This window comes from Dendropsophus ebraccatus, chromosome 5 (genome assembly GCF_027789765.1).
Source record: "Dendropsophus ebraccatus isolate aDenEbr1 chromosome 5, aDenEbr1.pat, whole genome shotgun sequence".
Lineage (NCBI taxonomy): Eukaryota > Metazoa > Chordata > Amphibia > Anura > Hylidae > Dendropsophus > Dendropsophus ebraccatus.
This window is the reverse complement of record NC_091458.1, coordinates 19,925,121-19,952,629: the sequence shown is the minus strand read 5'-3', so window position 1 is coordinate 19,952,629 and position 27,509 is coordinate 19,925,121. Positions and strand designations below refer to the sequence as shown.

The following is a 27,509-nucleotide window of genomic DNA, read 5'->3' as shown; positions in this document are numbered from 1 at the left end:
CCCCCATATCATTGCTCAGCATCCCATAGCAGTAAGAGCAATGATGAAACGGATACAGAATCTGGGATACTTGTATACATCCACATAGCAGCATTATCAGATCTTTGTATGTGATCAGTTTTCATAAGGTCGTTGGAACGCCAAAAAGCTCAGTGATGGGTGAAGTGTTATAAGAAAAACTTTTGTCAAGTAGCAGGGACATGTGAAAAGTTTTTATTGGCCAAGGTCTGTTAATTTTGTCCATATATACATCCATACTAGAGATGAGCGCAACTGGAGCATGTGCGAATCCAATCGTTTTGCATTTGATTACTGATGGCTGAAGAAGTTGGATGCAGCCCTAAGGAGTCCAGGAAGACATGGATATGGGCTATGGCCATAGGTTTTATCAATGTTTTCCAGGACTTTCTCGGGCTGCATCCAACTTCTTCAGCCACCGGTATTCAGATGCTGAACGCTCCATTTGCGCTCATCTCTAATCCGTATGTTTTACAGATGGGTGTTGGTGCCAGGATCTCCTATCATAAATAAATTTAGCCCGTTCAGCCAGTCAGTGATTGGGGGGACGCCGCTGCAGTCACTGATTGGCTGAGCGGGCTGTCCACCAGCTGGGACAGGCATTTCATCCCTCCCCCCAGGTTGTGATGATGTCATCACAACTCTGGAAAATGCGTTCTGTCGGGGGTCTCGGGGCACGCAGCACATTGCGGGTACAGTGAGAGGTAAGCAATGATTGATTGTTATGTTCCCCCCTGCCCCTGCTGGCTGTGAGATTTTGCAAATGGCCAGACTTCTCCTTTAAGCCCTTCACTGCATTAGATCCTAGTAGTTTTACTACCCATCCCCTATTTCATTGTGGCTCATTAAAGTAAAGCAATCATTAGTACAGACTGTAATAACCAACATGGACTTGCCGATTCCTGGAGTTCACACGTTTATGGCAGATCCTGTGAATACCCCAGATTTTAGCGCCATCTGATAATGTGGCCTTCAGCCTGTAAATAATAGTGCCCCCCTGTGTTATTGGAGGCTTTCTTCTAAGACGTTCATGTTGTATAAACCCATATTAACATTCCTGATGAGTAGGTGACACGTTCCCAGGGCCGCTCCTAGCAATCTAATGAGCCGGGCGTCTTCTCTGCTCCGAATGATTTACTTAATTGTGATTGTATCCAGAAGATAAGAGTTGCCCTGGGGAACCTGTATCTCAGCTCGGTGCAGATATAAGAGTCAGCCCTCGGTATCCAGTCTCATCAAGCTGAAACAGGTGCTTGAAAGGCACAGCTTTTATCTAGGAGCCTTCAGTGCCTGAAAGGAGACTCTGGTCTACATCCACGTTTCCTATTAGACAGATAGTATGGAGAAGCCTTAAAGGGACAATAGGGGGAAATAGGATGGGGGTCCTGGAGCTGTGACTGCTCTATACCCTGTTTATCCAAAAATAGGACAGGGTCTTATGTTATTTCTCTTTTCTGAAAAAAAAAGGCTAGGGCTTATTTTCAGGGTAGGTCTTACTTTCGGAGAAACATGGTATGCCCCTTCACTGTAGCCTCACTCTATATGGTAGTTAGCCGCCATACTGTATGTCCCACTGTTGTTAGGCTCCTATACTGTAAGTTCCCCTGTAGTTATTCCCCCATACTGTATACCTCCCAATCTGCAGGTAGTCTGTATACTATATATACCCCCTCTATAATTGTTCCCCTATACTACATACTCCCCCTCTGCAGGTACTCCCCTTATACTTTATACATCCTTATCCCCTCCACAGGTACTCCCCTTATATTTTATACATTCTTCTCCCCTCTACAGGTAGTCCCCATACTTTATACATCCCCCTCTGCAGTAAGAACCCCCCCCCCCCCCATACTGTATACCTCCCTCCTCCTCTGTAGTTGTTCCCCTATACTGTATACCTCCCCCCCTACTTTAGACATCCGCCTCTGCAGGTAGTCCCCATGCTGTAGTTGGCCCACGTACCCTCCACCTCCCCCCCCATATTCAATGTCCCCTACTGTGCATCTTCATACCCCTCCTGCCTCCCCTGCGAGCAGTTGGGGGAGGAGCATACCAAGTCTGGCCCTGATTGGCTGATACACACCACCCAGTGCCAGGGATAAGGTCAGCTGATTATAACTAGGGCTTATTATTGGAGTAGGGTTTATATTTCACTCCTACTCCAAAAAGTCTGCAAAACTGCAAAATAAAGTTAGGTCTTATTTTTGGAGAAACGCAGTACGTCTTACACGGATGCAACCCACAGGCAGCATCTGGGATAACACCAGTCCCTGCCATTTAACTCCTCAGATGCCACGGTCAGTAGAGACCATGTTGGACAGAGCCCCACTATCACATGACACCACCATGCCATGCTGATCCGTCCACGCCTGCCACGTTACTACTTCTTTTACAGAGTGTAATAGGTAATTGGGAAAGTACAGTATGCTGCAGTCTAGACGTATTGTAAGAGCAATCACATGTTAAGTGCTGTAGTGATACAGGAAAAAGAGCAGTCGAAAACAAATGTAAAACAATAAATAAATATAAAATATAATAATATTGTCATGTCCAAACTATGAAAATATCACTGTATGTATGGACACAGTAAGAAAAAGATTAGCTAGCCAGGGCCAAAATTGTTGGTTTTAATGCTTTCTCATATTTCAAAAAAAAAATGAAATGGGAAAAAAGCAGAGTCATCCGGGCGATCTGATAGATTGGCGCTCGTTTACTGGGCCTATTCCACGCCTGATAATTGTTTAGGGAGGGCTGCAGGGACATCATTACCGATGTCCTTGCAGCCCTTGTTTAAACAGCATACATTACCTATCCATGTTGCAGGGCTTCTCCTGTGCTCTTTCTTCCTCCCGATCCTGCACGCAGCAGCAGCTTCGGAGCGCCCTGTCTGAGCCTGCGGTGGTCCTGGCCAGTGATTGGCTAAGCGGTCTGTCAGCTAAGACAGGGCGCTCCGAAGCTGCTGCTGCTGCGCGCGGGATCGGGAGGAAGAAGGATCGCAGGAGAAGACCTGCAACATGGATAGGTGATGTATGGTGTTTGTGAAATCTTCGGTCGCCGGTCGCGCACTACTATTCCATGCAGCGATGCGCGATCGGTGCCTGATTATTTTAGGTTTGCACCTAAATAAACGATCAGCCGATGACACGATCATCAGCTGATCGTTGTCTCTATTCCACGGAGCGATAATTGGCCTATTATCACTCTGTGGAAGAGGTCCCTAAAGTATGCGTACACATGTACAGGATTTGCATCAGATTTGACAGCGCAGATTTGATGCTATGTTCAGTTTTTTTGTTAGATTGATATCAAATCTGCTGCAGATCCTGTACATGTCAACGCAACCTAATAAAATAGAATACCAGCAAAAAATATATAGATTTTTTTAGATCAACAGATACTAGAAAGTTGGATAGATTTGTAAATCACTTCTATTTAAAAATCTCAAGTCTTCCATTACTTATCAGCTACTGTATGTCCTGCAGGAAGTGATGTATTCTTTCCAGTCTGACACAGTGCTCTCTGCTGCCACCTCTGTCCATGTCAGGAACTGTCGAGAGCAGCAGAGGTTTTCTATGGGGATTTTCTACTGCTCTGGACAGTTCCTTCCTGAAGCAGAGAGTAGTGTGTCAGACTGGAAAGAATACACCACTTCCTGCAGGACATACAGCAGCTGATAAATACTGGAAGACTCAAAATTCTTAAATAGAAGTAATTTACAAAATCTGTATAATTTTCTGACATCAGAAATAAGACATAAGAAACGATAGAAGTCTCGTCAGCTCTATATGTTATAGGAACTACGTATATTTCTAACGTAATAACAATTCTGGAGCAACTTTTCCTAGAACTCGTCAAGAATGAAAAAAATAGAAAGGTTTCCCATTACCCTTGTTAATGGGAAGAAGCGTCTCTACACACTCTGTCCATTAGTGTTAACTGTGAAGCCAGGAATAGCGGGAGGCGGACACATTGCTTATATTTGATTATTTATATTCCTTAGAACACCAGGTAGGGAATATTGTGTATGTCAAATGAGGTGTAACTAGGCTGCACTTATAAACCCCAGAAGCCTACCCACAGGAACACGCTGCTCTGTGTACTGACGTGCTGTTAGGACTCTCGCCCCCCACGTATTATTGGCTGCCTTCTATTCTTGGTACGTGTAATGGATTGTGTGATTGACATACCGCGTCATGTTCTTTTCTCTGCAATTGATTCTCCGTTTTAATGAGTGAATTAATAATGATCGGGTCTGATCTCCCCCTCACAACTAATCTCACAATGGCCCCCCTCCTTTTATTTAGTTTAATAATAAAACACTCCAACCTACAACCTCATTATAAGTGTTCCTGTTAGTGGCAAAAAACTTTTCACATGTCACATGTACAGATGAGTGAACCTGCCGAGGTTCGGGTTCATATGATTCCCACTGTCTGCTCGCTCCGTGGAGAGGGTGGATACAGCCGGAGGACCGCCTGGAAAACTGGGATATGGCCTATAGCTATGGCTGTATCCCAGTTTTCCAGGCGGTCCTCCGGCTGTATCCACCCTCTTCACGGAGCAGGCAGACAGCGGGAATCAGACGCCGAGAGTTCAGGTTCATACGAACCCGAACCTCGGCAGGTTTGCTCATCTCTAGTCACATGTCAAATGTTTTCATGGCCTGGGGTCCAGGTGTTAATATCCCACCAATATACAGGTCTATCAGAAGAAGTGCGCTCTTCAGCCTCTGGCTTCTATAGTCTACTTCGAGAAAACAGTGGGGGTCTGAGCACCCTTTTCCCTTTTTTGCTCTACTCTTATCCGTAACATATATAAAGGTTTCAATCATGTCCCCCTTTCCCTTCTTCCTCCTGTAACATGAAAAGGTTTTTATTTATTTCCATTCTTCCTTTCCCTAACATATATAAAGGTTTCCACCACGTCCCTCCTTTCCCTTCTTCCTCCCCTAACATATATAAAGGTTTCCACCACGTCCCTCCTTTCCCTTCTTCCTCCCCTAACATATATAAAGGTTTCCATCACGTCCCTCCTTTCCCTTCTTCCTCCCCTAACATATATAAAGGTTTCCATCACGTCCCTCCTTTCCCTTCTTACTCCCCTAACATATATAAAGGTTTCCATCATGTTCTCCCTTTCCCTTCCTCTTCCTGTAACATATATAAAGGTTTTCATTATTTTCCTTCTTCCTCCTGTAACATACATAAAGGTCTCCATCATGCCCCCCTTTCCCTTCTTCTCTTCTATAACATTTATAAAGGTTTTCATCATCTCTACCCTTTCCCTTCTATAACATACATAAAACTTGTCATCATGTCCTCCTTTCCCTTCTAACTCATATCATGTCCCTCTTTCACTTCTTCCTCCTATTACTTATATAAAGGTTTCCATCATGTCCCTCCTTTCCCTTCTTCCTCTTCTAACATATATAAAGGTTTCCATCACATCCCTCCTTTCCCTTCTTCCTCTCCTAACATACATAAAGATTTCCATCATGTTTTCATCATCACTCCACTTTCCCTTCTATAACATAGATAAAACTTGTCATCATGTCCTCCATCATGTCCTCTATTCCCTTCTACTTTATATCATGTCCCTCTTTCACTTCTTCCTCCTATAACATATAAAGGTTTCCATCATGTCCCTCTTTCACTTCTTCCTCCTATAACATATAAAGGTTTCCATCATGTCCTTCTTTCCCTTCTTCCTTCCTGTAACATGTATAAAGGTTTCCATCATGTCCTTCTTTCCCTTCTTCCTTCCTGTAACATGTATAAAGGTTTCCATCATGTCCTTCTTCCCCTTCTTCCTTCCTGTAACATGTATAAAGGTTTCCATCATGTCTTTCTTTCCCTTTTTCTTCCTATAATATATAAAGGATTCCATCATATTGTTCTTTCCCTTCTTCCGCCTATAACATATAAAGGTTTCCATGATGTCCTCTCTTTCCCTTCTTCTCCCAATAACATGTAAAGGTTTGAATCGTGTCCTCTTTTCCCTTGTTCCCCTTTAACTTATAATGGTTTCCATCATTTTCTCCTTTCCCTTCTTCCTCCTATACCATATAAAAATGTTCACCATTTCCTTCTTTCCCTTCTTACCCCTATTACATATAATGGTTTCCATCAAGTCCTTCCTCCCCTAGAACATGGTTTCCATCATGCCCTCCCTTTCCCTTCTTCCCCTATAACATGTGGTGGTAAATAGTTTTAATCAAAGTATTTTAGGACTAACACCATTATTGGCCAACAAAAAATAGTTAGATCGGAAGCATTTACCACCACATGGCGTTTCCTGGCTAACATGGTACCATACTATTTTTTTTCTTCCCCTGTAACATATCATGTCCTCCTTTCCCTTCTTCCCCATATAACCTATACTGCCCCCTTCTTTTCTCTCCTCCAGCTTATACAGATAAAGTTCTGTGAGTCTCTCCTAAGTTTCTAGTTTGAGGCCTTCCACCCTATTTCCTTCCATCATCTTTATGTAGCTTCTTATTGCTTCCTAACAACCAAAGTGCTGGAGTGAAATTAGAAAACACTTCCTTAGTAAAGACGATGAGATATAATATTTTGTTCCGGATGATTATAGCCGGTTCAGTCAGCCGCAAACAAGGAGAAAAAAACCCCAGCCGTAGCGATACGTAATAATCTTCTGGCAGATAATCTTGTGCCTATTAAACCGAAGGCAGAATGAACAAATACGCCATCTAAAAAAACAAGGTTTTTATTGTCAGGATCATTACAAAAGAGGTTCTGATTAAGAAGAGGATAAATCAACATGGCAGCCATCTCATAACACCCGGCTAATGCGGCATCATCAGAGCCGCACGCCCCAGTCTATGCGAGTGTCCATGTTTTAAGTAATGAATTCACTAAAATTTAATTACAAAGGAATTATTTCAGGTTTTTAATCTTACATGCTTGAGTTACTGAAACCCGTCGGCAGCCATTTTATAATCTGGATATTCATAAGTATTCATCCTGCCATTTTTCAGAAGGCATGATAGGTGCTGGGTATGGCCACGTGCGCCCCCTTCTTCTATATTCACCAGGAAGAGTGGCTTAAAGTAAATGTACACGTTTTAGCAAAAGGCCATTTTAGGGCTAAGATGCTGTGCTGATGACCACAGCAGCGATTGGCCATTACCTGGCGATCTGGATCCGTCTAACCAGGCCATATTTCTCCACAGAGATCTGGATCCATCTATCCAGGCCATATTTCTCCACAGAGATCTGGATCCATCTAACCAGGCCATATTTCTCCACAGAGATCTGGATCCATCTAACCATGCCATATTTCTCCACAGAGATCTGGATCTACCTAACCGGCCATATTTCTCCACAGAGATCTGGATCCATCTAACCAGGCCATATTTCTCCACAGAGATCTGGATCCATCTAACCAGGCCATATTTCTCCACAGAGATCTGGATCTACCTGACCGGCCATATTTCTCCACAGAGATCTGGATCCATCTAACCAGGCCATATTTCTCCACAGAGATCTGGATCCATCTAACCAGGCCATATTTCTCCACAGAGATCTGGATCTACCTGACCGGCCATATTTCTCCACAGAGATCTGGATCCATCTAACCAGGCCATATTTCTCCACAGAGATCTGGATCTACCTGACCAGCCATATTTCTCCACAGAGATCTGGATCCATTTAACAAGGCCATTTTTTCCGCAGTGATCTGGATCTCCCTGACCAGGCCATGTTTCTCCACAGAGATCTGGATCCATCTGACTAGGCCATGTTTCTCTACAGAGATCTGTACCCATCTGACTGTCCATGTTTCTCCCCAGAGATCTGGACCCATCTGACCCGCCATATTTTTCCACAGAGATCTGGATCCACCTGACTGGGCCATGTTTCTCCACAGAGATCTGGATCTACTTGACCAGGCCATGTTTCACCACAGAGATCTGGACATACCTGACCGGCCATGTTTCTCCATAGAGATCTAGGTCCACTTGACTAAGACATGTTTCTCCACAGAGATCTGGATCCATCTGACCGGCCATGTTTCTCCACAGCTGGATGCCCAGTGTTGGATGGGGGATAATATGCCTGGGCAACCCCATTAAGGCTATGTTCACACACAGACAACAAAAAACAAGCACTTATTTTTTCCCAATAAAATGACAGGCACCATGCTGGAACCCTGATGGAGCCCATTAAGGTCATTGGGGGTCTGTCGGTGTCTATCTGCCCTCTCCTTTTTTTTTTTCTTTTATTCTTACACTGCTACATATATAACACAGTGACATATAAGAAAATGTGATGTTCTAATGGAAATTGTATAAAATGTGTAATATTTTCACCATGGGATGGAGAGGAGATTACACCACGAGGCTGGGATATGTGTTCAGTCATCCTTTATATCCCTTCCAGGTGTTCTGCATTCTACCCTCCCAATCCAAGGACAACTATGACTCCATAAAGAAGTATCTCAACCTTGAGCAGCCGGTCCCGAGCCAATGTGTGCAGAACCGCACTCTGACCAGGCAGAACATGATTATGAGCGTTGCCACTAAAATCGCCATGCAGATCATCTGTAAAACCGGAGGAGAACTGTGGGCAGTGGAGATTCCTGTAAGTCTCTGTCCCCCCCCCTTACAGACAGTAGCCATAAGGACTCATTACCATAAAGGCCCTATTCCACGGAACGATTATCGGCCGTTACGGCCCATAATCGTCCCATGGAATAGAAGGCAACGATCAGCCGACATCGTTCATGTCGGCTGATCGTTGAAGTCGTCTGTCTTTCAACATGTTGAAAGACAAACGACTTATATAGCAGCGATCTGCTGCCGTCGCACCGTGGAATAGGAGCGGCGGCAGCAGACTGCCGCTATATCCTATGGGCTGCCCGGACGATCAGCTGCCGTGTGGAATAGCGGCAGCAGCGAGCGGGGAATGAGGAGCAAACGAGCGCTCACAGCGCTTATTTGCTCCTCACTGTCGGCCCGTGGAATACGGCCTTAACTAAATGCCGGTTAATGTCTTACAGCTCAAGTCTCTTATGGTGATTGGGATAGATGTCAACAAAGACGCCATCAATAAGTCTCAGTCAGTGGTGGGCTTCGTGGCGAGCACAAATTCAAGACTAACCAAGTAAGTATGTACAGTACATAGGATACAGCTATTGATCACAACACCACTATCAATGACAATTGTTTTGTATAGGTAATCCACTGCTATCAGTCGCGGTTTAGGGCCCTATTAACGGCCAATCGGCCCTATCCGGCCGATTATCGTTCTGAGTAATAAACACAACGCTCAGCCGAGGACAACGATCGTCTGGTCGTTGATATACTGTAGGTTTGGACCTATAATTGTCAGGCACCAACCATGCATCGCTAAGTGTAATAATGGTGCACGGCCGGCGGCTGATGATTTGCAAAGTGCATACATTACCTATCCATGGTCCAGGGCTCCTTCTGCGCTCTGCTTCTCCCCGGGTCCCACATGTGAGCTGCAATGAACATTATATGATCACCTTTTACCTAACATTCATTGCAGCCCCACAGCCCTTCTGGTTATTGGGCAGCAATGCAGACAGCACAGTATGAATCATTGCTGGCATCACCTTTGCTATGAACTGAACCACCAGATGTACTATACTGTAATAGCAATCACCGCTTACTGTGCAGAGGCAGCAAGACACTGTGACACCCCCCATATAAGAATATACAGTACCCAGTGGAAATGGAAACTTGTCACCCCTTACTGTTGCCACTCAACGGAAGTGTATAGGTAAATAAAAACACAATACTTTTTTTTAAATAAAGTTATAAAACTTCAAATAAAGTAATCTAACTTTTTTAAAGTGAATGTACCATCAGGTTTATTCGCCTTAAGTGTTGTATATCAATAGAATGGCGCTGGAAAGCCGCTGCTGCCGTCTTTTTTGTGAACCGCGGACCAGTTCCCGCGCACAGGGCTGGTCTATTACCGAGCACCGGCCCAGACTGAAGTACTGGAGGCGGGCCAGCCTGCCCCCAGTGGCAGGAAACACCTGCCCCTCTGTGGGGCAGCTCCATTGGAATGGTACATTCACTTTAAAGAAATGTATTAACAAAAAATGAGTCTTAGGAGTACCTCTTTAAAAAATCCATACACAGGAGCCAGAAAGCAGACAACTTTTCAGCTTTACTGAGAGATCAGGTTACAGCTGGTTCCTATAGAAGTCTATAGGTAGAAGAGAAGGGAGACACACAGTGACACACACGCAGCCAGTCATGTTCAAGCACTTGAACAATCCCTTGAAGTAACAATTTTTTTTATCATATCTCAGTTTTCTTTCCTTTTTTCTGTAGATTTATTCCCCCTCTGTAGACTGTCTCCTAAATGTAAATCATTGTAGGTAACACAACATCAATTTCGCCTGAAAGTTTGTTTTCTCCACTTAGGGCGAGTTAATATCCCACATTATTCCGCCGCTCACCCCCAGAATGGCGTTTGCGAAATTTCAGCTCTGCCGATGTTTTCATCTTTTCTTATATATTTCTTTTTTTTCCAGGTGGTTTTCACAATGTATGATTCAGAAGACATCGACAGATTTTGCTGATTGCTTGAAAGTGTGCATGAAAGGTAATTTATCCGCCGGGCCCGGAGCGGCTGAGATTGGCAGATAGCGCTCCCTGTGTATTAATCAGTCCTGAAATATCAGACAGCAAAATAGGCAGCGAAAACATGTTTACCATTAATCTGCATAATGTCTTGTGTGCCGAGACCGGGGCACGCACCGCAAACACAGCTCTCTACTAGGCGGCGGAATATTAACCCAACGCAACATGAAAACCTGCGCACTTTGATTATTGTTCATAAACTTACATGATGGTCGTGTTTTCTTACACATTATTGTCACAGTGCGCAGTGTTCTCTGATGGAAGAGAGTACAACCAGCAGGACAATATTATCCCAAAATTTCATTCTAGTCCATCATATTGCTATCAGAATTACCCTCCACCTCTTCTTGTTGGAGATCGGACTTGTCCTTGGCTGTTTGGCTGCTGACTGCAGCAGGAGCCCTGCTCCCTTGCTCTGTCCACCAATAGGTCAGGCATGCTGAGCTCCGTATACATTGATAGCAGTATTACCTGCCGCTCAGCCGTATACATTGATAGCAGTATTATATGCCGCTCAGCTGTATACATTGATAGCAGTATTATATGCCGCTCAGCCGTATACAATGATAGCGGTATTACCTGCCGCTCAGCTTTATACATTGATAGCGGTATTACCTGCCCCTCAGCTGTATACATTGATAGCAATACTACCTGCCGCTCAGCTGTATACATTGATAGCAGTATTACCTTCCGCTCAGCTGTATACAATGATAGCGGTATTACCTGCTGCTCAGCTGTATACAATGATAGCGGTATTACCTGCCGCTCAGCTGTATACAATGATAGCGGTATTACCTGCCGCTCAGCTGTATACAATGATAGCGGTATTACCTGCCGCTCAGCTGTATACATTGATAGCAGTATTACTTGCCGCTCAGCTGTATACATTGATAGCAGTATTACCTGCCGCTCAGCCGTATACATTGATAGCAGTATTACCTGCCGCTCAGCCGTATACATTGATAGCAGTATTACCTGCCGCTCAGCTGTATACAATGATAGCAGTATTACCTGCTGCTCAGCCGTATACATTGATAACGGTATTATATGCCGCTCAGCCGTATACATTGATAGCAGTATTACCTGTCGCTCAGCTGTATACAATGATAGCGGTATTACCTGCCGCTCAGCCGTATACATTGATAGCAGTATTATATGCCGCTCAGCTGTATACAATGATAGCGGTATTACCTGCCGCTCAGCTGTATACAATGATAGCGGTATTACCTGCCGCTCAGCTGTATACAATGATAGCAGTATTACCTGCCGCTCAGCTGTATACATTGATAGCAGTATTACCTGCCGCTCAGCCGTATACATTGATAGCAGTATTACTTGCCGCTCAGCTGTATACATTGATAGCAGTATTACTTGCCGCTCAGCCGTATACATTGATAGCAGTATTACCTGTCGCTCAGCTGTATACAATGATAGCGGTATTACCTGCCGCTCAGCTGTATACAATGATAGCAGTATTACCTGCCGCTCAGCCGTATACATTGATAACGGTATTATATGCCGCTCAGCCGTATACATTGATAGCGGTATTACCTGCCGCTCAGCTGTATACAATGATAGCGGTATTACCTGCCGCTCAGCCGTATACATTGATAGCAGTATTACGTGCTGCTCAGCCGTATATATTGATAGCGGTATTACGTGCCGCTCAGGCATCTAATGAAAAGTATCTGGACTCTTATGAGCGCTGGCAGACAGCTTTCATCTGAGGCTGAAGATAAGAAGTGGAAAATATAATACGTTCTCAAGGACTCCGCTATCCCGGCTCTTAATAAAGAACGGGGCTGATAAGGCTTTGTGTCTCTATTTGTTCAGCACGGACAGTGTAAATCGTTCCAAACATTATCTTACCCCGACCTTAATGGACAATATCTGCAGGGCACCATGGGAAAAAGGCTGTGGTAGAATTACTAGTCCAGATTAATGTCCCTTATTTAATATTGTGTGCATAACACCAACATATTCCTCAGCGCTGTACAGAGAAAGGTATACAGGTTTGTAAATTACTTCTATTTAAAAATCTCAAGTCTTCCAGTACTTATCAGCTGCTGTATGTCCTGCAGGAAGTGATGTATTATTTCCAGTCTGCACACTGCTCTCTGCTGCCACCTCTGTCCATGTCAGGAACTGTCCAGAGTAGTAACAAATCCCCATAGAAAACCTCTCCTGCTCTGGACAGTTCCTGACGTGGATGTTACTGTGATACCGACCACCTACCTAACCATAGTTCCTCTTGCAATGTTCCCTATTGAATACTAAGCCCCCTATCTGACCTATGTCTTTACTTTAGGCGCCATTGAACAGTGGCAGAAAAGTAACAAGGAACTCCCCAGCCGTATTATCATCTATCGGGACGGAGTCGGGGACGGACAGCTACAGATGCTTCTAGATTATGAAATCCCCCAACTTCTTGGGTTCTTTAGAGAATGTCAGATTGCTCACAGGTATGAGGACAGGTGAAAGTGGGAGCATGGCCTCATGGGGGAACTTAAAGGGGTCGTCCATGCTTACCAAAACATGGCCGCTTTTATTCAGAAACAACACCTCTCCTGTGCTCAGTTTGTGCTTCACACAACGGAATCCCAACAGAAAACCCGTTGCAGATTCCACAGCTTGCACCCGCTCGCAGACTCTGGCGGCCACTCGTTTTCTGTCGGGATTCCGTAGTGTACACGTACCCTTCAGGTGTGCTATCGCAACTCGATTCCATTGAAGTAAATACCATACCATGCACAACCTAAGAAGAGGGGTGGCGCTGTTTTTGTAAGGAAGTGCTAATCCTGGAGAACCAATGTACCCTGTGTAATTCTGTATCGTATCTGCTTTAGCCCCAGGATCACAGTGGTGGTAGTGAGGAAGAGATGTACCGTCAGGTTCTACAATGAGTCCCACCGAGGATTTCAGAACCCGCCATTGGGAACTGTTGTTGACAGTGGAGCCACAAGACCAGAATGGCAAGTAATCGTCCAGTCTGCAAAGCCTTAGGAATACTACTACATATAAGGACTCACAGGTTGGACACTACTACTCCCAACAGGATACAGATCCCCATAACAGTGTCATCTACACATCCCCCCATAACAGTGTAATCTACAGATCCCCCATAACACAGTGTCATCTACAGATCCCCCATAACACAGTGTCATCTACACATCACCCATAACAGTGTCATCTACAGATCCCCCATAACAGTGTCATCTACACATCCCCCTTAACAGTGTCATCTACACATCCCCCATAACAGTGTCATCTACACCCCCCCATAACACAGTGTCATCTACACATCCCCCCATAACACAGTGTCATCTACACATCCCCCCCATAACACATCTACACATCCCCCCATAACACAGTGTCATCTACACATCCCCCCATAACAGTGTCATCTACACATCCCCATAACAGTGTCATCTACACATCCCCCTATAACACAGTGTCATCTACACATCCCCCATAACAGTGTCATCTACAGATCCCCATAACAGTGTCATCTACAGATCCCCCCATAACACAGTGTCATCTATACATCCCCCATAACAGTGTCATCTACAGATCCCCATAACAGTGTCATCTACAGATCCCCCCATAACACAGTGTCATCTACAGATCCCCATAACAGTGTCATCTACACATCCCCCTATAACACAGTGTCATCTACACATCCCCCATAACACAGTGTCATCTATAGATCCCCCATAACAGTGTCATCCACAGAGTCTCATGACAGTAACATCCACATGCATTTGGCCTGTAGCTTGTGTCCCTGTCAATTAAAAAAAACCTTTTCGACAGGTCCTGGAGATGTTTGCAGCAGCCCCTGCTTTCTGACAGCTCATTCGCCTTAAAGGGGTTATCCAGCGACAATCTTTTTTCTTTCAAATCAACTGGTGTCGGAAAGTTATAAAGATTTATAATTTACTTCTATTTAAAAATCTCTAGTCTTCCCATACTTATCAACTGCTGTATGTTCTGCAGGAAATGTTTTATTTTCAGTCTGACACAGTGCTCCCTGCTGACATCTTTGGCTAAGACAGGCACTGTCCAGAGCAGGAGAGGTTTTCTATGGGGACTCATAGAAAACTGAGACAGATTTCCTGTCTTGGCCAGAGATGTCAGCAGAGAGCGCTGTGTCAGACTGAAAATAAAACAACATTTCCTGCAGGACATACAACAGCTGATAAGTATAGGAAGACTTGAGATTTTTCAATAGAACTCAATTACAAATCTGTAAAACTTTCTGATATCAATTTATTTGAAAGAAAAAGATTTTTGCTGGATAACCCCTTTAAAGGGGAACTTCAGGTAGGGGTTATAAATTTAAACTTCTGCAGAAGCATATAGCATTACTTACCTATCTATCCCAGTTTTGAAACTACCAAAAATGAATTTGTTTGGGTTTTTTTTTTGTTCTGTATTGTGTTTCTGTCCTTCCTGGTTGAGCAGCTCCCAGAATGCAATGCTTTCCCTCAGCTGATCATCACAGTCCCCCACCCATCACAATCAGTAAAATTAGTGCAGCAGCTGCTTCTGGCCGGTCAGAGATGGTGGATCACCCAGGGGATTGGGGGATCCAGCCAAGCCTCCTGTGACATCACGCCCTGCCCCCTGTCTGCATCATCAGCCTGTGCTCAGCAAACACACACAATGTGAGACAGAGGCATGGAAGATTTGTCTCCTAAGGCTAGGTTCACACTGCGTTTTCAGCATCCTTTTAACGCATCCGTTTTTTGCAAAAAACGCATGAAAAACGGATTGCAAAAAACGGATTCATTTGTGTGCATCCGTTTTTCCATTGACTTCCATTATAAAAAAAAAACGGATCCGTTTTTTTTGGCGGACCAAAACGGACCAAAAAACGTTGCTGACCCTATTTTTCTGGACGTTAAAAAAAACGGATCCGTTAAACGGATGCTGAAAACGCAGTGTGAACCTAGCCTAAGGGGGGAGAGCAGTAGGAGCAGGAGACAATGTGAATTGGCACAAGGGCCAATTTTCTTCACTTCCTGGATGTCTATCAGCTCCCAGTGTGGCAGAACAGCACAGATACAGTAATACATTGTATAGAAACATCTATATAACTTTTAATGTACTTTTAATAGAAAACAAGTTTTTCTTATCCGGAGTTCCCCTTTAAAGGTGTTTCCAGCGAAAATCTTTCTCTTTCAAATCAACTGGTTTCAGAAACTAAAATAGATTTGAAATTTACTTATCAGCTACTGTATGTCCTGCAGGAAGTGGTGTATTCTTTCCAGTCTGACACAGTGCTCTCTGCTGCCACCTCTGTCCATGTCAGGAACTGTCCAGAGCAGGAGAGGTTTTCTATGGGCATTTGCTACTGCTCTGGACAGTTCCTGACATGGACAGAGGTGGCAGCAGAGAGCACTGTGTCAGACTAGAAAGAATACACCACTTCCTGTAGGACATACAGCAGCTGATAAGTACTGGAAGGCTTGAGATATAAATGTATATAACTTTCTGAAACCAGTTGATTTGAAGGAAAAAAGATTTTTGCTGGAGTTCCTCTTTAATATATGCCTATAAGAAGATGAATGTTCCTGGTAACATTCCCGCTGTGCCTCGCTTTCTGCAATGGCTGAAACTATGTGATAAAAGTTCATGCAGAGTTGATATGCGAGAACTTACACTGCGTTATGTGTGAACACGAGCAGAAGCTGAAGGAGATGATTTTTTTTAATGAAGGAAAAGCTAATTTTACAGCTGGAATATTACTCCCATGTCTTCAGGTAATCGGGTACAGCTTTTCCGGACTGAGACTTCAAGGGGTTCTCTGAGGTTAGACACAGGGATCTGATCATTTTTCACAGCGCCACTCTTACTTATTGGATATGTTTAGTATTGCAGCTCAGTGAGATGCAAGGGATTACCAGCCGTATACAAGCCTCATCTATCTCCTGTTGATGTCCACATGGGAATACTCGTTTAAAGGGGTTATCCAGGATTAGAAAAAGCACAGCTACTTTCTTGCAAAAACAGTGCCACCCCTGTCTTCAGGTGGTGTGTAGTATTGCAATTCTGCTCCATTCACTGTGGGTAAGAATGGCGTTGTTTCTGGAAGAAAGTGATCATGTTTTTCTAAGCCAGGATAACCCCTTTAAAGTGGTACATACTTTTTTTTTTTAATAAACTAGTGTCAGAAAATAACTTCTAATGAAAAATCTCCAGTCGTCCAGTACTTATCAGCTGCTGTATGTCCTGCAGTAAGTGGTGTATTCTTTCCAGTCTGACAGTGCTCTCTGCTGCCACCTCTGTCCATGTCAGGAACTGTCCAGAGCAGCAGCAAATCCCCATAGAAAACCTCTCCTGCTCTGGACAGTTCCTGACATGGACAGAGGTGGCAGCAGAGAGCACTGTGTCAGACTGGAAAGAATACACCACTTCCTGCAGGACATAAAGCAGCTGATAAGTACTGGAAGTCTGGAGATTTTTTTTAAAATGAAAGTAATTTACAAATCTGTATAATTTTCTGACACCAGTTGATTTGAAAGCATATTTTTACGTCGGAGTACCCCTTTAACTTTTGCCCTGGGCTTCCCTGGGAATTAGGGATGCAGCAGTATGACCATAATCCACACTGATTCTTCTGCATCCAAATCAATGCGGTTTTTTGCACAGTATTTTTAGCGTTTATCGTGAACATTCAGCTTTTTCTAGGTAAGATGTATTTCTGGCATACAGAATTCCAGAAAGATCAGTGGTAGAAAAAAAAAACTGTGAAAAACACTTTTTCACAATTTTGCCCCTCTAAGTCTGACTGTTTCCTGAGACAAAGCCCAGAGGACAGAGACTTGGGTGGTGAGTGCTGTAGTACACAGGACACTGACACCTGGTGGTTTCATAGTGTAGTGGTTATCACGTCTGCTTTACACGCAGAAGGTCCTGGGTTCGATCCCCAGTGAAACCATAAACTTTTGTGGGAGCCCAAGTGCCATGTTTAGCTTTATGTACGGAGTTCTTCTTAGGGTATGTTCACATGAGGCAGAAAAAAGAGACAAAGTTCTGCTGCACAATCTTTATGTTTCACTTTGTACAATGTGGGTTTCAGCTCCATATACGCACCTAGTCTACAACCGGCAGCATTGCTTTGTCTACCCCTTTGCGGTGGCGTAGGGTCCTATTACACGGAGCGACTTTTAACGACTAACGATAAAGATAGCAAACGAGATTGATATGATTAACGTTAGTTACAATCGTTACTATGATTGTTTGCTCCATCTGATCCCAGCAAAACAATGGACAATGTGCAATTACACTGAACGATTAGCGAACGAATGTGGAACTAAAGCGAACGATTAACGATAATTTTAGGTTCAGATGCAAATCGACGATCAACGACACACAATCGATTTTTCGATCGTTGCCTTCAATTACGCAGAACGATTATCGTTTAAATTCGAACGATATAACGATTTTTCGCACGATAATCGTCCCGTTTAATAGGGCCCGTAAAGAGGTTGTCTAGGGGTAGAAAAACAGACACTTTCTTCAAGGTAAAAAAATTGAAAGGAATTATCAAGGATTAGATAAAACACAGGTACTTATATGGAGAAACAGCGCCACCCCATCCTCAGGTTGTCTGTGGTATTACAATTCAGCTCCATTAATTTTAATGGGACACCACACCCAAACTGGGGACAAGGGTGGTGCTGTTTATGGAGCAAGCGGCCATGTCTTTCTAACCCCCTTTTATAGAGCTGAGCTGTAGTACCAGACACAACCATGGACAGGAGTGGCGCTGCTTCTGGAACAACTGTCTTTGTTATATGAGTTGTGAGCACACCTCTATGTGTAGGGAGAAAAGGGGAAGTAGACAGACATGAGGATTGTATATTTATATTTAAAAGAAAGGGGTCCACGGAGCCTCAAAACACGGGAATAGCCAGATATCCCTCCAGGGAAGGAAACGCTCTTTGGTCCGTATTTCCTGTGACGTCCGTCCTTTCCCGCAGGTATGACTTTTTCCTGATAAGTCAGAATGCCCGACAGGGAACGGTGAATCCGACCTACTACAACGTCCTGTACGACACCAACGGCCTGAAACCAGATCACCTGCAGCGCCTCACCTATAAGCTGTGTCACCTGTACTACAACTGGCCGGTGAGTAGTGACCGCCTCCGGCACCTACATTACAGGGGGTTTCTTCTCATTGAAACCTCTAGCACAGGGGTGGGGAACCTCGGCTCTCCAGCTGTTGCAAAACTACAACTCCCATCATGCCTGGACAGCCAAAGCTTTAGCTTTGGCTGTCCAGGCATGATGGGAGTTGTAGTTTTGCAACAGCTGGAGAGCCAAGGTTCCCTACCCTGCTCTAGCAACACCTATGGAGTAAATGGCCAGGATCAGAGTTTTCTCCAGTCCTGACCGCTGCCAGCAGGTGTCACTGTAATACTCACCTATATGGAGCGGGCTCAACTCCCGAGCACAATCCATACAACCTCCCCGACATCACATGTAATGATGCGTTGAATGTTAAGAAGCGGTTGTCTCATCTCTTGTATAGTAAGGCTTTATAGAGAGGGTTCTATCATTCTAAATCCCCCCTATATTCCTTACTTCGGCACGTTCTGTTTTACAGCGAATGCATTGCAGATCTTCGCCATCAGTGTGTTCTGCATTTGTTAATACTGTACAGATTATACCAGATGTGTCAGGGATTTTGTATACTAGATATAAGTGTATTGGAGATTTACTTCAAATTAAAGACTGTGCTGCTGTATGCAATAGCTGTGCTGCAGTGACCTCTGCTGGTGGATGTCAAGAAGTGCAGCAGCCTGAAACTTCCCAGTGCATCTATCTCCTCTGACACTATTCACACTGTAACTAGCAGTGCATTTCATTTATATACCTCCAAAAGCTGTGAGCAACATATGTAGCTATATACTGTGCTAATCCCATAAAAAATTTAGTTATTGATCTCTACTCATTAGACCTTTTGCAGTGCACACAGTGAATCTGCAATGTAATGAAATTTTAATTATTTTGTTACATATAAATTGCAGATTTGCTTTGGATTCCCTGAAAAATCCAGGTCAGAGAATATCCGCTACGCCTGGCCTTACCCTAACAGGTTTAACCTTGCAGCCGCTGAGCTTTAATAGTCACATCCATGAAGTCTCTGCGCCCCAGTCTCAGCGTGAAAACAGATTGTCCAACATCACTTATTCTGACATATCCCAGAATTATCAGAGTGATGCAGCCGCTCAGCCCAAAGGTCCTCACCGAGACTTCATCCGTCACCTCCTACACAGCCCAGCCGCCATTAGTCACGCCGAGACCATATTCATGAAGTGATGCCTATCAGTCCGCAAGACGGAAGACGTCTACAAACCGTCAGGGTCTGAAGGAGCTGAACACCACGCTGTCATATCAGAAAAAACTAAGGGCCCTATTCCACCGGATAATCGTTAACGATTAACGTTCTCAACCGACCGCTATTGCGAAAGACCTGAAAACGTTCACTCATTTCCATGGAACGACAATCGTTACTTATGATCGCATTGGCGATCGTTTTTTCTTCGCTATTGAGTTCGTATCTACTGCGAACGACCGAACGACGTCTTATTCAATGCGAACGATTTGCGAACGAGCAACGATAAAAATAGGTCCAGGTCTTATAAAGCGATCAACGATTTCTCGTTCGGTCGTTAATCGCTAACTGCTATTCAAACGAACGATTATCTTTTAGATTCAAACGATTTAACGATAATCGGAACGATAATCGTCCGGTGGAATAGGGCCCTAAGGCTTCATGTAGAGCAGATTCCCCGAAACGGAGAGACTATAGAGGATGGGACCAAAATAATAAAATTAAAAGGGATATTCTTTCTTTTTACATTTCGTTAATAAAGTTTTATTAAAAAAAAATATAACTTTAACCCCTTAAGGTCAAAGCCTATTTTCGTTTTTGCGCTTTTGCTTATTCCATTTTAAGTTTAAAAGTCCATAGCGCTTGCATTTTTTCACCTAGAGACGTATATGAGCGCTTATTTTTTGCGAAACCAATTGTACTTTGCAATGACGGGCATTATTTTTCCATAACATATGCTGCGAAACCGGAAAAAAATCATTTGCGCTGTCAAATTGAAAAAAAAACTAATTTGTTTTGATTTCGGGGAGTTTTGCATTTACGCTGTTCGTCCTATGGTAAAACTGACTTGTTATGCATGTTCCTCAAGTCGTTACGATTACTATGATATGTAACATGTATAACTTATATTGTATCTGATGGCCTGTAAAAAATTCAAACCATTGTTAACAAATATACGTTCCTTAAAATCGCTCCATTCCCAGGCTTATAGCGCTTTTATCCTTTGGTCTATGGGGCTGTGTCAGGTGTCATTTTTTGCGCCATGATGTGTTCTTTCTATCGGTACCTTGATTGCGCATATACGACTTTTTGATCGTTTTTTATTACATTTTTTCTGGATTTGATGCGACCAAAAATGCGCAATTTTGCACTTTGGAATTTTTTTGCACAGACGCCGTTTACCGTGCGAGATCAGGAATGTGATTAATTAATAGTTCGGGCGATTACGTGTGCGGCGATACTAAATATGTTTATTTATTAATTTATATTTATAAAATGGGAAAAGGGGGGTGATTTGGACTTTTATTAGGGGAGGGGATTTTTTATTAATAAAAACACTTTTTTTTTTTACTGTAACTAGAAGCCCCCCTGGGGGACTTGTATATAGACAGCACTGATCTCTCATAGAGATCAATGTTGTGTATATACACAGCAAAGATCGATTAGATCGGTCATAGATTACTATGGCCTGCTGCAGGCCACAGCAATCTATTGCCGAGCCGGGATCAGCGTCATTCCGACGCTGAGGCCCGGCACGGCCAGAAGAACGGATCTCCCCCCCGCGATCGCATCGCGGGGGGGAGATCCGAGCCACTAGACACCAGGGATAGTGTGTACAAAGCCTCTAAGTGCAGCTGTCAGGTTTGACAGCTGCACTTAGAGGCTTAATTAGCCGGCGCGGCAACGGGACCCGCGCCGGCTAATAGAGGCACTGCCCGGCTGCACGTGTCAGCCGGGATCAGCGCCGTTCAGAGCGGGGTCCCGGCGGGACCCCGCTCTGAACACCCCGAGCGGCACCATGACGTATCAGATACGTCATGGGTCGCTAAGGGGTTAAAGAAATGTTAAAAAATATATATAATTTATTTTGAAAGAATGTTGCAAAACTACAACTCCCATCATGCCTGGACAGCCAAAGCTAAAGCTGTGGCTGTCCAGGCATGATGGGAGTTGTAGTTTTGCAACAGCTGGAGAGCCAAGGTTCCCTACCCTGCTTTAGTGCGAGTTATGCTAAGTGTTGTTCCTCCAGAATGAAGAAAACTGTAGTGCGCCTAGAAGCCTCTAGGTGGCACTAGAGAGAGTTTTCTTCCTTTTGAAGGAAAGCTATTTGCATATTTTCCCATGGAGCATTGCTTGTAAGATTCCATACCCAGCTGGATCTTTTCAGTGTGAAGCAATACCCCCTACTTCTCCAGCCGCCAAACCTGTACAGTTTGGGAAGACCGCTCAACACTAGTGATTGGCTCTTATTTGTCTCTTATTTGTTGTGTCTCCACAGGGTGTGATCCGTGTACCTGCTCCATGCCAGTACGCCCATAAACTCACCTTCCTGGTTGGCCAGAGCATCCACCGGGAGCCAAGAATTGAGCTATCTAACACCTTGTTTTACCTATAAATCCATATGTTATATATACAGGTCACCCAGTAATGTCAGGAGCGATCTGACTCAGGAAGACATTGTGATATAACCGGGATATTTTCCTCTTCCCTGTCATCTCCTTATCCGAGGGGCTGAGTTTGACTTTATTTTGTTCTTACTTAGGTTTTTAGGATGTTTTAAATGTTTTCAACATTTTTTTAGATTTTTTTTTAATCTTAATTCTTTGTCTAAGAATTTTATAATAAAGAAACAAGGTACAAGAGAAACTCATACAACGAGGGGCATCAGTGTAGAGGGGGAAACATAACAAGGACCCCTCCAACCATAGAGGAGGAAACATAACAAGGAACCCTCCAACCATAGAGGAGGAAACATAACAAGGAACCCTCCAACCATAGAGGAGGAAACATAACAAGGACCCCTCCAACCATAGAGGAGGAAACAACAAGGACCCCTCCAACCATAGAGGAGAAAACATAACAAGGACCCCTACAACCATAGAGGAGGAAACATAACAAGGACCCCTCCAACCATAGAGGAGGAAACATAACAAGGAACCCTCCAACTATAGAGGAGGAAACATAACAAGGACCCCTCCAACCATAGAGGAGGAAACATAACAAGGACCCCTCCAACCATAGAGGAGGAAACATAACAAGGACCCCTCCAACCATAGAGGAGGAAACATAACAAGGACCCCTCCAACTATAGAGGAGGAAACATAACAAGGACCCCTCCAACCATAGAGGAGGAAACATAACAAGGACCCCTCCAACCATAGAGGAGGAAACATAACAAGGACCCCTCCAACCAGGAGGAACTTTGGATTTGTCCAAAATGATTGGTACAAATGTTTATAGTAAAGTTTTGTTACTTGCACTTTGGTGTCTGTGGTCTGTATAAAATAGGAGACCCTTAGGCTGGGTTCACACTAAGTTTTTGCAATCCGTTTTTGTTGTTTTTTTCCATCTGTTTTCTGTAAAAAAAAAAAAAGGGATGAAAAAAGTATGCCTTTGTGCGCGTTTGTTTTTCCATTGACTTCCATCAGTTTTTCCATTGACTTCCATTATATAAAAAAAAATGGATCAAAACAGATTCGTTTTTTTTAACGTACACAAAAACGTAGTCAACCTCATTTTTGTGTCCGTTTAAAAAAAGGATCTGTTTCTTTTTATAATGGAAGTCAATGGAAAAACGGATGCACACAAAGGCATACGGTTTTTTCTTTTTCTTTTTTTTTTTTTTTTTTTTACGAAAAACGTAGTGTGAACAGAGCCCTAATAATGAATATCTAAAATTCTCTGCAGATTTATTTCCTGATATATCTCTGTGGCAGCTCATGGTTTGTTTTATGATAGACATAATGTAGTGAATAGGTGGGATTCTGGCTGTGAGTAGGGGGAGCTTTGGATGACACATGACCCTATAGATTCATTCACATCCAGATAAAGGAGTTCCCAGCTACGGACAATCCCTATCCTAGTCTTAACCTGATCACAACCCTCTTGCTGGGATCACCAGTGATCATCTGTCATCTATAGAGAACCTAAAAATAAGTGCTAGTTCCTTGCTTGATGAGAGATCATTCACTACTAGACATGATTCTACGATGTGCTCATTCTTCCCAGGTGACAGACTTTGAGAGGGGCTGAGAATAGCAGGATGGTCATTTAGATGAGTTGCCCGCCAAGCTATTAAAGGTGTTGGGAGCAGTGGACACTTAAGGGCTCACACAGCGGACAGGATCCAGACGGGCAACACAGATCACCAGTAAAGAGGAGGGTTTGATCCACTTATATCTATGCAGACACAGACGACCCCTTCATTCCATCTCTTTGCCTCACTTACAGTTGTGCTCAAAAGTTTACATACCCCGGCAGATTTTTTGCTTTCTTCTCTTTTTTTTCAGAGAATATAAATGTCAAACTGATTTTTTTTCTCTTTTTAAACCATAATGACAACCAAAAGTATCCAAATGACCCTGAATAAAAGTTTCCATCCCCCAGTTCTTAATACTATGTATTGGCCCCTCTAACATCACTGAAAGCTTGAAGTCTTTTGTGGTAGTTGTGGATGAGGCTCTTTATTCTCTCAGATGGTAAAGCTGCCCATTCTTCTTGACAAAAAGCCTCCAGTTCCTGTATATTCCTTGGCTGACTTGCATGAACTGAACGCTTGGGATCTCCCTAGAGTGACTCTGTGATATTGAGGTCAGGAGACTGAGATGGCCGCTCCAGAACCTTCACTTTGTTCTGCTGTAGCCAATGACAGGTTGACTTGGCCTTGTGTTTTGGCTTGTTGTCATGTTGGAACGTACCTCCCATGCGCAGCTTCCAAGCTGATGAGTGCAAATTTCCCCCCAGTATTTGCTGATAACATGCAGCATTCATCTTTCCTTCAACATTGACCAAGTTTCCTGAGCCTCTGTAGCTCACACATCCCCAAAACATCAGCGATCCCCCCCCCCCCCCCCCCGTGCTTTACAGTAGGAATGGTGTTCTTTTCATCATAGGCCTTGTTGACATTCCTCCAAATGTAACGTCTATGGTTGTTGCCATAAAGTTAGATTTTGGTCCCGTCACTTCAAATGACCTTGTTCCAGAAGTTTTGAGGCCTGTCTCTGTGCTGTTTGGCGTATTGTAGGTGAGATACTTTGTGGCATTTGCACAGTAATGGCTTTCTTGTGGTGACTCGAGCATGCAGCCCATTTTTCTTCAAGTGCATCCTGAGGGCGGGTTCACGCTGAGGAATTCTCGCGGATCTTCAGGCGGCAAAATGCTTGCGGAATCCGCATGGAATTCCGCCCGTAAAGAATGAACATTGTGAATGTACATTGGCTTTAATGGGCTTTCCGCTTATTTGTTCACACAGCGGAATTTCCGCGCTGAAAATTTTGCCGCGGATCCGCTTTCCGTCTGAAGAATTGACATGTCAATTCTTTGGGCAAATTCCGCTAGAGGAATCCCATAGAAGTCAATGGGGCTTTAATTCTGCTTGAATTCCGCTCAAATTCTTCTCCTATTCTGCCAGAGGTGAATAGGCGAGGAATTTCAATCAGAAAACTTTCTGGCAATACACGGTAGTAAGAACTTATTACGGTATGTGAACTTTTGATCAGGGTCATTTGGATGTTTTTGGTTGTCATTATGATTTAAAAATCGCCGACTCCCATCATGCTGCATCCTCATACCAAGCTGTCTTCTTTGTGATGAGTTTTGCTCTTCTGTTGCATTCTGAAATATAAGTCCATTTTACAACCACTAGATGGTGCTAAAGACCACAACACACAGGCAGGCAAGGCCTTATTCCCATTTTGTGTTGCCCTAACTTCTTGAACAGCTTCCATCGAGCCACATTTACTATGAATGGTGTTTTTTGGAAGCTTTTATTTGGCTACAACCCTCGCTGCAGTTATAGGGGCAGCATTTATTGCACTTTATTGTCTCTATTAAAAAATACTGTGAAATAAAAAGTTTCCATTGTAATTATCCACAATTAATAGGCAGCAAGAAACAAAACCTAAGAACAAGTGGCGCTGCCAGTGAATGACCATCACGGATTCCTACACCTGCCCCCCAGACGCCTCGTGCTGGCAGCCTCATCTGATTTTCCGCTTGGTTTTTGTATACAGTAACATCCTTTACTTTACAATAGTACAGGCGATTTTAAGAAACTTTATACTGTAATTGGGTTTATTAGCCGAAAAATGCAATTTTATCATGAAAAAGCAGTTTGAAGCTCTCCCCCCTGTCTTCATGGTTTTCTATGGAGAGGGGAGGGGTGAAGGGAGATGAGGACCCAATACAGGACAACATAGAATTAATTTACAGCTACATCACCAGGCTATCTCCTCTGAAGTCAGCACTGACCTCTCTGATCTCTGAATATGGCTTTCACACAGGTCCCACTGTGTAGTCCTTTGTTCTCTGCTGGCGACTAATCTCCCTCCTCCCCTCTCCATAGATTAATCAGGGACCGACTAATGTAAAAGAGTCGAGATTTCCTGATAATGAGCAGTGGATGAGAGAGAGGGGGGGGGACCTGGGGAAAGTCTTTTTGAATGTAGATAATGGAAGATTTGCCTAATAAACCCAATTACAACGTTTCTTAAAATCGCCTGGACTAGAAAAAAAAAAATACAGCAATGACACATCTTAAAACGATTGCAAAAAGGATTTTTTTCTAACAATTTATTTCTTCGTCTAAACGTTGATCATGATAAAAACCCAATTGTTGCTTCAAAATCGTTAAACAATCGATCGGGCGAATTATCGCTTCTTGTAAACGGACCATTCGTTTAGATCCTGAAGAATAACTTAGGAACCTTCTTTATTAGACTACTAACCCCTGGGTAGTCTGGCAAGTAGATCCATGTGACCCAAGACTCTGCAGACTCTCTAAGCCAGGGGTAGGGAACCTTGGCTCTCCAGCTGTTGCAAAACTACAACTCCCATCATGCCTGGACAGCAAAGCTTTAGCCTCTTCTAGTTATGATATCGCCTATAGAGAGGGGAGAACCTTGAGCACAATCAGGTTCATCTTAGCCCAAACTCTGCATTTGATTACCGGTGGCTGAAGAAGTTGGATGCAGCCCTAGGGAGTCCTGGGGAAAAAAACAGGGCGGTATGCAACTTCTTCAGCCACCTGTAATCAAATGCAGAGAGTTTGGGCTCAGATGAACCTGAACATGCTCGCTCATCTCTCCCCGTTCGTTGCAGCCGGCTGTCCGTTCGCCGCTCAGCCAGTTAGTGACGGGCAGTGTCCTGCTGGGTGGGCAATCGCTCAGCTGGGGTCATGAAGTCACTGGCTGATGTGTACCGGACCCGGGACCAGAGCATGTGAGGCACGGGAACAGGTGAGTTCAGTTCTTTATTATTTTCCTGCCCCCACCAGCCTGCCTACATTTATTGTCCTTCCATGGGGCTTCTCCTTTAATACAGTAACCTTAGTTATTTGCTCTTATACCATGTAACCACTAGATGGCAATAGAGTACATTAGAAACAATAGGCATCGCTTTTTCATAGCGCGCAAACAGTAAAATAAAACTATAGTGCAGTAGAGCATCAATAAAGTGCCAGTGTTGGAGCTACATGTCCAACAACTCAGTAAAAGTTGCCCATAGTGGGAC

General features: G+C 43.8%; 1 protein-coding gene and 1 non-coding gene across 6 annotated transcripts in view; both read left to right on the top strand.

Annotated features, from left to right (window-relative positions):
* PIWIL4 (piwi like RNA-mediated gene silencing 4) overlaps positions 1-23,259 on the top strand; it is a 105,650-nt gene extending 82,391 nt beyond the window's left edge. For all 5 annotated transcript variants that reach the window (XM_069969639.1, XM_069969641.1, XM_069969642.1 and 2 more), the window contains exons 15-21: positions 8,418-8,618; positions 9,037-9,140; positions 10,549-10,619; positions 12,966-13,119; positions 13,504-13,629; positions 18,643-18,790; positions 22,279-23,259. In XM_069969639.1, coding sequence (XP_069825740.1) covers positions 8,418-8,618; positions 9,037-9,140; positions 10,549-10,619; positions 12,966-13,119; positions 13,504-13,629; positions 18,643-18,790; positions 22,279-22,395 — 921 coding nt within the window. In that variant the 3' untranslated portion in view covers positions 22,396-23,259. The remainder of the gene's footprint in view (positions 1-8,417; positions 8,619-9,036; positions 9,141-10,548; positions 10,620-12,965; positions 13,120-13,503; positions 13,630-18,642; positions 18,791-22,278) is intronic.
* Positions 17,525-17,597, top strand: TRNAV-UAC (transfer RNA valine (anticodon UAC)). Its single transcript has one exon. It is a non-coding gene; the product is annotated as a tRNA-Val (tRNA).
* Positions 23,260-27,509: the final 4,250 nt, after the last annotated feature.